Below are 10,615 nucleotides of genomic sequence, written 5' to 3'. Positions count from 1 at the left end.
TCGTCAATTGTCCAGCTGACTGCAGTGCGGTCTGCGTCGTTCAGAGTTAGTTCACAACGTACCAACTTCCATCAGCCCTGGGAGTGTGGTCCTAAAGATGGGTGCAGGAGTCTTGGGGGCCATCGTTGCGGGCGTTGCCGCGTTGGTCGGTAAGTTTTCGATAGTCTTTGTAGACTCCACAGCTAAAACGCGAGTTGCACATCTTAAGCTGCTAATAGACGGATGCAAGTTTCATGTAAAAGAAATTTTCTAGTTCTTGCAACGAAACGTCATTTCTCATCTTGAAAAATTTATGTCAACATGCACAGGTACACGGGTGCAATATTGCAATCAACTGTCACTCTGTTTCATGGGGAATGGTGTTATTGTTGACAAAATAAATGTACAAATTAGAATAAGTATCGTATTGTGTTTGTGTAGTTGGTTTCTATTGCTAGAAAACGAGACGTTTCGAATTACTTCTTGCTTTGTCGGTGGCTCAGCATCGCTGAAAATAAATTTAACGGCTGTTTCAATAACTCTTCAAACACTAGACATTGTTGGTATTGTCAATTCAGAAATGTCATCACAAAATTGCAATAAAACTTTCGTTACTCAACCACCAAGTTTAGATCATTGAAATTATTCCATATTTCCAGCTCGATAGACGAAAGCAATGAAATAAGTTGTCTAATTTTATTTCATTGCAGTGGCAATTTTCTCAAATTCATCTTCAGATGGTGATGCAATGTGTGTAGTAGATATAAAAACGGGCCTGAGCGACCAGGAACCTCTGTTCCTGCGCCCCAACAATCAACTGTGGATCCCGGATGGACCGGCTTTGAAGTGGGACGAATGGGAGTCGACGCCCATCGCTTGTCCGGGAGATGATGGGAAAAATATTATTGTCAAAAGTGAGTAACGTTACGCTTGTTGTATGACCCCTTGGGTCTCTGAAATCGAATTCTCCTTTCGCAGCTGGAAGGCCTAAGTCGACCATTACCTGCGTGTCCGGTACGACTTTTAGACTTGGCGACCTGACTGAACATGTGGACATTGCCGACATTAAATGCCAGAGCCGGCCGACGGGTAGTGTGCAGAACACTGGTCAGGACTGTGGTGGTGGTGGTACTTTGCTGAACGTGGGATTCCAGGTGGATACGGTCGATTTTGTGACGTACTTTCTGTCGTGTTATAACATGCAAACGGCTTCCGTAATCTACACTTTCCATGTGATCGCTGGTGGTGCTATTAACAGTAGGTAACAAAATTGGGAATCTTACACGAGGAGTTGGTACAAATGGCAGTTTTCAAATGACGTGTTCCGCATCTCGGCAGATAAAGTCCCTGTCACAAAGAAAGACAAGAAACGACCGGCGTTCAAGGCTGCCCAAGTGCCACCGGACCTTTCACCGGCAACCGCCTACGACCAAGGTGGACAGTTCGATCTTTTCACGCAGCTGCTTGGATCAGAGGTTCAGGCGCAATACTTCAGCACCGACAAATCCTACCTGTCCCGTGGCCATCTGACTCCCGATGCAGACGGTATCTTTAGGCCTTGGAGGTGGGCCACCTACTTCTTCGTCAACGTGGCACCTCAGTGGCAGGCCACTAATGGGGGCAACTGGGTGGAGGTGGAGAACGCCGCACGTACCGTATCTGGCCGGCTTAACGAGAAGGTGCTGATCTTCACCGGGGTGCATGGTGTCCTAACGCTACCGGGCGTCGACGGATGGTGGAAGACGATCACACTCGCGGCTGGCAGAATCCCGGCGCCGAAGTGGTACTGGAAGGTCATCAAATCGAAGAGTAAGGACGCCGCGATTGCGCTGGTCAGCCTCAACGATCCGTTCCGCAAGATAAAACCCTGGGAGATGCTGTGCGAGGACGTTTGCAATCAGTACGGCTGGTCCAACCCGAACTATCGTAAATTTGAGCTAGGCTACACCTACTGCTGCACCGTTGCTGATCTGCGTGCGCACATCCCCAGCATTCCTGCCGAAGCTGATGCTGCTTACGTGTTAAGGTATGATGAGGACATCGGCTCCGCAACCAGACCCGTCCATGACGAACTCCGGTAAATTTTGGAGCCGGCTCCAGATCCGGTGCATTTATAAACACGCATTTATAATCATGCATTTATAAACACGTTGATGGTTCTGTCTGAGAATTCGTTTATCTCAAAATGTAGATGCTTATCAACCAAGATTGGCACCAATAATTCGTAGTAGCGTTGAATGACTTTATAATCATTTCAGTCAGCTACACACGATTGTAAAGGAAGCAATAAGGAAGAACGAGTAAAGAACGGCTAATAAAAATGCAGACGTTTGTAATTGTTAAAGTTTGTCAGATACCACAAATGAGATACTGTAGCATTCGCAGCAAAACGCATCGGATAATTAAAATAGTTTCATCAGCTCAAGACGGTAAGCAACATTTCTTATAAACAACCAAATAAATAAACAAAATCAATTTTAAAAAATCCCATTTTGAGTATGTAACACATTCGGAGAGCCGAGACGTTGCAATTTGTCATCATTTCCGTGATCAACAATGTTTCTTCCGCTGAGCTCAACTCGTAACCCGGTCAAGTTGGTTGGCCACTAACGCTTTGTAATACGATCCTCCAGATCAGTGCTGATATGTGTCACTGTTCATCTCCACATAGCGCACACTCCCCTGACAAACTAACAAACTCGGTTCCCGCATCAGACGGGAAACTCGTAGGAAACTGGTAGGAAACTCTTGACAGCACTACCAAAGCTACTCGTTTTGACGTTTAATAAGTGACGGATTAAGAAGAAGTGTAATCAAATGCTTAAAAGAGTATTATAAACTCAATCGATTGAAAACTAGACAAACATCAACTGTCCTCTGGGGGTCCAACAACCCCTAAAAATTCATAAAGAAACCCTGAAACAATCTTTAGCAATAGAATAACAGCATTCCATGGCAGAGCATCAAACTGTTCAGCCTAAGAACGGTTGCCATTGTATTTCTAATTGGCTGCTAAGCTTGTTGGAGTATTTTTCCTCATAGGATGGCAGGTTTAAGGGTTATGGCATAAAACATCTGTTCATTTGTGTATAATTGAAAGCCGAGAAATATTCTATTATTTCAGCTCGGAGAATGATGCATTTGAAAAACAGTATTCTTATCACAATGGTATTCATGGAGACGACCCGCAATTAAAAATATGATGCAGTTTTATTACGCTAACAATGAGGTTGATGTGATACTAACAAACTTTATTGTTGAGAAAATGGAGAGTAAGCTGCTAACATAGCAACTCTTTACGAGCAATGAGTTCCGTTCGTCAATATCAATTGCGATAAACATGGCAAAGGAGCTTAGTTGTAGGCGTATTATAAAATTGTTCTGTTCAATTCATTCATTAAAATTGCAAGCCTATCAAACACCGTCGAAATACGTAGACTTAACTGAACATGTGCAGATAAGATTCAACGAAGTACACTACATTTTAACTGTCCATGTTTTTACCTAAGCAAAACGCCTCCATCAGGGATTTTTCATAAAGTTCACTTCAGTTGATACCTTGTTGATGTCAGAAAACTTTACGTGATTTATGTTCCATCTAAAGACTCTCCCGGTCTAACGTATCCTTCAATGAAGAATCTGATTTTGTTTGATTTCAAGAAAAACAACCGCAGGAACAACTTGAAATAAAGTTGTTAAATAAGAATAATCACATAATGTTTTCGGATGTTGGGAAGTTGGTTAGAAAAAATGTAAGGTTAACGAAGCCACTAACTGTGTAAAAGCATGCAGTAGATGTTGTTAAGCGGTTGGTCCTGTTGAAATCAAGTTTAGTCCTAAAATTGAGCGAAAAATCGCACCAGTTTATCATACTATCAAACTCTGTTTAGATTCACGAGCTTAGGTGACTAAAATATCTTTGCAAAAAGTGCTCTGAAGACAAAGACGGGAAAAGAAATTCTTTGTCACGTCATAACTAGTACAGATTTCCCAAAGGATATGAAATCGACACCGAGCTTGACGCCAGTCAGATATTCAAGTATCGAATTCTTCGTTTCTTCGCATTTTATATCCGATATTTTTCATTCATCCTTCGTCAGCTACAGATTTATAGAAAAGCCGCAGTGTTTCCAGAGTAGCAAGGGATACATTATGACGTTCGTGGTTAAAAGTAGAGAAAAAACGTACTGTGAGCTTCTGCATAAAACGGTAGTGGAAAATTATTTGTCGGTGGGCTGACTCCCAGGGCTCGGATCCGGTAGCACAAAAGGACGATCCCTTCTGGGAGTTGCCTTTGCGTTTTCATCGGAGCGCAATGGCTTAGGTGTGGATTCCATCGTAATCTGATTGGGGCGTGATATTGCATACCCAGTTATTGATGGATGTTTGAAACTAAAGATTAAATCAGAACTGATGGAAATGAAAATTCGTTGCTTGTAACACTCGTTGTAAAACTATTTTTATCTCTATGAAATGTATAAAATCTATCGATTTAATCCAAATTAATAGGACCACTGGTGCAGAAATAATTCTTTTCAAATTTTCTTGATTCGCACTACTATATTAATAATACAGAAATATCATACACATCTAATAATACATTTTCCAGGTACATAATTCAGAAATCCCCAGTGAATGAAATATTGAATGTTTCTGCTGGTAATTTAGTCCACCCAGATTAAATTTTATTGCCTTTGTAAATGGCAGCTAGGATCCATAGATTTCCATCGGAGCAGGTGTTTGCTAATCGCCACCACCAAAAGGACGATCAATATTTTTCCGTTCGTCCGCGGGGAACACAATGTCACCCCGTTGGAAAGTTGGTTTTGCTGTAAAACTAAACTTTATGTCTCAACCGGGACGTTGAACTTGTGTTCAAAAAGGCTGCCCCAAAACCGTCGCTCCCCAGGACCAGATGCGTCGGCATGGGCTGGTGTCGTTCTAATCATCAGCATGATACCTGAAGCCATCCTCCGCGTCCCAAGACAGCGACACGCCAGCTCCCCGATAAAGCCCGAAAGCAAAAAGTGTCTATAATTAACGACAATTCTATGAACAACGATAAATTTGGCCTCATTTAGAAACGCTGCTGGGGTGGAGGGTTTGGGGGAAGAACAGTGAAAAACCGCCCGGTCGAGAAAAGGGGCTCAAGGGACCCATTTACGACGCACGCTAGTACGGTTTTGCGGTTTCTGGGCTGTGGTTTTAGTGTTCTTGCGGTGGTGCGAGGTGAATGCTTACACCGTCGTAGGTTACCCTTGTTGGGCGTTTATGGGTTGGACGGATCGGGGGGAGGGTAGGAAAATGTAGGTTGAATTAGACTACAACTCTAATTGGGCAATCATTGGTGCGTTGAAAAGTTAAACTCTTGTAACCGAATGTCGTGGCGAGTTATGCTCTGGGATGTAGCATCTGCTAGTGTAAGGGACTTCATGAATGAATTAGCTCTTCATGAACTAATTCCGGAAAAATAATTCCTACGAACTGTTGCAATTTCAACAAGCATAAAGTACACTTTCTAGAACTATAAACTTTCCAACTTTAGCCACAAAATAACCAGTATTGAATCTGTTTTTAATGCATTGGATTTATTTTTAAGCACGTTATCGATGGTGTTCTAATCTTATTTAATTGTATGAAGCGATAGTAATTAATATGGTAAATGCTATCTAAATATCATTCAAGGATCTTGGAAAGAGCTTTCTTCTCGTTCGATATGTCTTATGTTCGATCTACTTTAGTAGCATAAGTAGTGAGCAACTCGGAGTTGTTCTCTGAGCAATACCTTCTGAATATTGCGAATTGTTGATGTTACCTATTTCGATTCATGTTATTCTATTTCCGATATACGATCAACATGATGTTCATCCACAAATATATTTTTTACGTTTACTTTCCATTTAACCTTCCATTGTAGCATGAGTTAAATTGGAATTTTAATTTGCTAATGTCCATCTATTTCCATTGCCAATGCATTTGGTCATTTAAAATTAATGAAGGTTAAATATTTCATTAATGGCATTAATTAATATGAACTAAGCGATCTTTTAGTAACAAATATTTTCAAATACCATGCCAAATAAATTCGTAACGGTTAGAGCTATTTTGCTTTAACTAATTATGTTATCCTATAAAATGTTAAGTTGATTTCTTTCTGCAAAGTCGATTTCATCAAACATCATGATGAAAATAAAAATGTCAGTTTTTTTTAGTGTTATATTTTCATATTTTAGTTTTTTAGTGTTATATTTTCATAAAATCGTTTATGAAATTTTATTTCATTTGATTTTATAGAAAGTACTATTTAACTCATGAAAAGTTTTAAACGTGACCTTGCTTTATAAGAAGGTTGCATCAAACATTTTCTTCTCACCATTCAAACTTAATGGAGTGAATAATTGTTTGGCAATGAAGGTGTTAGGATAGATTTGATGCTCGGTTGTAAACTTTACGATGATTTCAGTCACTTACGATAATCGGGTTGATGATGTCATCCATCTTCCCAGGACACGCAGTAATCTAGCTTCAATAACACTGTACTGACCGCTTTCCAGTGCCCTGCTTTGGTATTTATCGTGCGATAACTTTATTATCCATTAAATCGAAAAGTTATCACCGAACGTCAGCATCATCTGCAGTTTAAAATTAATTTTTCGCACCATTCGGTTGCGGCGCTGGTGCAGCTGTCATTTATATTTTTGCGCGCACCATCTAATGAAATCACTCGCCCGGCGTGTCGTGCGCTGTCCGATAAAATTGCACCGGAACGCCATCGTACCGCTTGACCTTCGATTTAACTTCGGCGTAACTTTTAGTACCACGCTGGCTGAAGCTGTCATGTCGCTATCGGTTGTAAAGCGGGGCAAAGAAAAGCAAAGAAAAGCACGTTATCCTAAAGCACCACCGTGGCTATGTCGACTCCAGTTTTCGCCACCCCCCTTCCCTCCGGCAGCTCCTGCCACGTTCGATTGGTATCGTGGTTACGCAAGGGTTGACTTTTTGCTGGCAACACTGTCGCAAGTCGATGTTCCTCACCCCGATCTCCCGTCACGCCCGGTAGAAGTGTGTGGCTCTGATCCGAAAACCACAAATCCATTATCGACCTTTTTGAGTTGGCTTTCCTTGTCGCTTACGGGTCTGGTTGGGTTTCTTTACAACCGCAAGGCGATTGCCATGCGACTCCACACTGTCCCATGTGTTTTTTCCACCCTCCCTTCACCTCTACAACACTCTTCCCTTCTCGCTAATGGTGGTTTATGTTGCTTGTATAAATTTTGAAATCAATTACATCAACTTTCGTACCAGCGTTTGTGGCCATGCCTCTAATGTACCCGAAGCAATCTCGCCGTCGCCAATACAGGGTGGCATCGTAGAAGTGATACACTTTGTTTATGTGATAAAATTGAAACCAGGTACGATATCTCTTCGAAATTGATTTAAATAACTTCTATTACTACTTAACTTGCATTTGACTCAATTTATTTCAAATCTTTCACCTATGAACTTGATAACGGCCCGTAGACGCTTTTGGAAGTCGTTGAAGGCCGCACGCACAACTTCATCCGACATTTCTTCCCATATCTTTTGCAACCGTCTCTTGAATCCGGCCAAATTCAAACGTTTGACGTCGCCTAACTTCCCAAGCATGTATCCCCATATGCTGAAGTCCAACGGATTCAAATCTGGAGAGGCAGCAGGCCATTCCGATGCGTTGATGAAACATGGCAAATGTTCCTTGCACCACTCCTGAACGATTGAAGCTTTATGGGATGGAGCTGAATCCTGTTGGAAGCAAAAGCTGTCTTTGCCAAAAAGCTTCATAGCGTATGGTTTCAAGTGGCCTTAGAGAACGTGTTCTTAATATTACTCCTTGTTTATCTTCACGCCTTTGTCGATAAATAACAACGGCAACTTCCCTTTGGTCGAGATAGCTCTCCAAACCATAACCGCTGACGTATTTTGATACCGCTCGACTGCTCTTTTATCGGCTGGTATATCCCGAATAGATGCTCCATAGACTCGATCATTCTGCTTATTTAAGGGAGCCTCCAGAGTGAACAGTTTTTCATCCGAAAAGATGATGTTGTGGCCTGCGTGCGTCTTCAGTAGCAAGCGAGATCTGGTAACCCTGTCGGCAATATTGTTGGAGGTTAAGCCGTGAATTTTCTGCTTTTTAAAGGCTTCGTAACCAAGGTCCTTTTTCAAAATGCATTGCCTGGCAAAGTGACTCATGTTCATGTCACGCGCCATTTTTTTCCCGAGCGAGCTGGATTCCGCCGGACACGTTCCTTTACCGCTTTAATCACCGCTGGAATCCGGACACTCCGGTTTTTACCCATTTTCTTCTTTGGAACAACTGTCCCTGTCTCCTCGTATCGCTTGATGGTCCGGTAGACAAATAATCGACTTAAATTGAGATGAGACAGTTTCTGCCAAATCTGAATGTTTGTCAAACCTTGCATATGCAAAATTTTTACTTGCTCGCGACTTGAATTCATTGTAGTTACTAGAAAACTGAACTGAACACTGAGTGTACGTTTTGGACATAAATAGTAAACAAGTAAATCTGTCGAAATATACCCATTTGTTTAACACACTGGGTACAGTGGTTTGGCAGAAACCGCTCGAATAAGTGTATCACTTCTACGATGCCACCCTGTAGTTTGCGATGAGTTTCAGCTGCTTTTTCCGCTGCCCCGTATGCCAGTGTTACATTCCCACCTCCCCTCCATTTTATTTTTCTCCACAACAATCTCCAACTTTGCTACGACTGCATTCCAGCAAAGGGTGTCGCTATCTTCGAATGCTACGAATGTTTCCCGTTTGCCGAAGGTGTTCGCCCCAACATCCACTAGCTGGACGCTAGTTGACATCCTTGTTTGCAAGTTTCCCTGTGCTTCCAACTCCTCCCCGCATTGCATCGGCCCAGCTGGCGACTATGCTATCTCTACTCGAGACCAGGGTTTGCGAAGCTATAAGTAATTCGATTCCTTTTCGATCGACGAGAGAGAGAGGAAGCAAAAGTTTTCGCAACGAACCTTGAGCGTTCTAGCCTTCCTGTTGCATCGCTTGTGAGGAGTGTGTACCGGTTGGAGGATGCTGTGCGGTTGGTGCGCTATAGTTTCGAACCCTCCAACCGTCCGGATATTAGACATGGACGGCAAGTATTTGATTACCCCGAGTGCGGGGAGAAACCAATAAAACTGAAACTTTGAAACGAACCCGTTTTCGAATGGCATACATGTCGGGAGGAAGCGCTTTCGCTTGCATTTGTTTGTTTGGAGGACAAGTGCATTCGGAACGGCGCTTGAAAACAATCGATGTCATCTCCAATGTCCGTAGTTGCTATTCGAGTACATTGTTTAATTTAAATTGAGCGGAAAAGCAAACAGGAAGTGGATGGAATTAAACCCAAATTACTTATGAAATGAAACAATCCAGTGGGTTTGGAATGAGGAAATAATTTCGATAAACTTTTCTGTACCGACCGTATAGGTGTCTTAAGTTTTGAACTACTTTCCTTCATCGGTTGCTCGATCCTGACAAATAAAGTAAAAGACTTTCTTGGAAAAATAGCTCGATCTTGCCGAAAACGAAGCATGCCACTTGCGGTTGCCCGGCTTCCACAAAGTCAGATGGCATTCCGGGAAAAGTCGGAACACCGGAACTTAGTGAAAGTACGGAAACTTTCGCGTGGAACACGTGTAGATAACGTCACGAACGTGCAATGTGAATGAATGGACGGTAAAGTAGGCACGAGTTTTGCCTTCGAGTGTCTCGAGTATTTTCCCTGCCGTGGTGTAATTAAAAACAAGAACCCGGATTAGCAGGGTCCGGAGCAACCGATGCAGTGCTTGACGGAGTTCCGACTCCGGAACGCTTCTACTGCCCTACTGGTGGAGAATGTTGCACATTTGTGAGCCCTTTTTTGCCCGGCTTTGCCTGACTCGTGTACTGTTTGCCAGTTGTGGCGAGGACTTTGTGGGAAAAAGTTTATACACTCGATTCCTGTTTTTGTTGAAGGATGATGATGATGAGTTGTTCAGGCTGCCGCACAATCTACCGCTAGGAAAACAGCTCGTTGTTTTTTCCTCCAGCAATCAAGAAGCGTTCCATCCGCATCCGTGCAGTTCTCTGCGGTTCACCCGACTCGCCAGACAATTTTGCCGAAGTGTAAAAGAAGCGCGCGGAGAGTTTTTCGTTACAGTTTTCTTTTCCCCGTTTGTGCAAGCCACATTCGCTGGCGGCGGTGTACTTGAAGCAATCCGAGTCCTGAGTATCCTATACTTTGTTGTTTATTACCACAAACCGGCAGCCGGGTACGCGGGTTGAGCTTTTTAAAACCACCTGCCGGGGTAATTCGAAGACTAACGGTCCCGGTTTGACAATGACGGCAAGTGCTGGCCGTGAAACTGACTGCGAACTTCTGCGATAATAAAGTGATGCTTTGGAACTGATAAAGTGTAGCTGAAGATGGTTTTTTTGCTTGGAAATTATTTCAAATGATACTTGGTTTTTCATCAGAGTTTGTTTGTTTCTTTGAAGGCCGGCATATTTTTCATTACAAAACCATTTGTTTTACAATGGCATGATAAAAGATTTATAAACGAAATTATTACATCAGCATTTGAAATAG

The 10,615-nt window shown here is 42.5% G+C and overlaps 1 protein-coding gene across 1 annotated transcript; it reads left to right on the top strand.

Moving 5' to 3' along the window:
- Positions 1 to 727: 727 nt before the first annotated feature.
- Positions 728 to 2,060, top strand: LOC131285335 (uncharacterized). Its single transcript, XM_058314189.1, has 3 exons — positions 728 to 893; positions 958 to 1,236; positions 1,318 to 2,060. The coding sequence occupies exons 1-3, from the start codon at positions 728 to 730 to the stop codon at positions 2,058 to 2,060; spliced, it is 1,188 nt and encodes a 395-aa protein (XP_058170172.1).
- The last annotated feature ends 8,555 nt before the right edge of the window (positions 2,061 to 10,615 follow it).

Source organism: Anopheles ziemanni, chromosome 3 (assembly GCF_943734765.1).
Source record: "Anopheles ziemanni chromosome 3, idAnoZiCoDA_A2_x.2, whole genome shotgun sequence".
Classification (NCBI taxonomy): domain Eukaryota; kingdom Metazoa; phylum Arthropoda; class Insecta; order Diptera; family Culicidae; genus Anopheles; species Anopheles ziemanni.
Note: the sequence above shows the minus strand (reverse complement) of the source record. Positions and strands in the feature narration are given on the sequence as shown.

What these genes read in the sequence shown, in the direction of transcription:
- LOC131285335 (XM_058314189.1), top strand. Translation starts at nt 728, where the DNA reads ATGTGTGTAGTAGATATAAAAACGGGCCTGAGCGACCAGGAACCTCTG. An exon ending in GAAAAATATTATTGTCAAAA is followed by an intron (nt 894 to 957) that starts GTGAGTAACGTT and finishes CTCCTTTCGCAG; the next exon opens with CTGGAAGGCCTAAGTCGACC. An exon ending in CGCTGGTGGTGCTATTAACA is followed by an intron (nt 1,237 to 1,317) that starts GTAGGTAACAAA and finishes GCATCTCGGCAG; the next exon opens with ATAAAGTCCCTGTCACAAAG.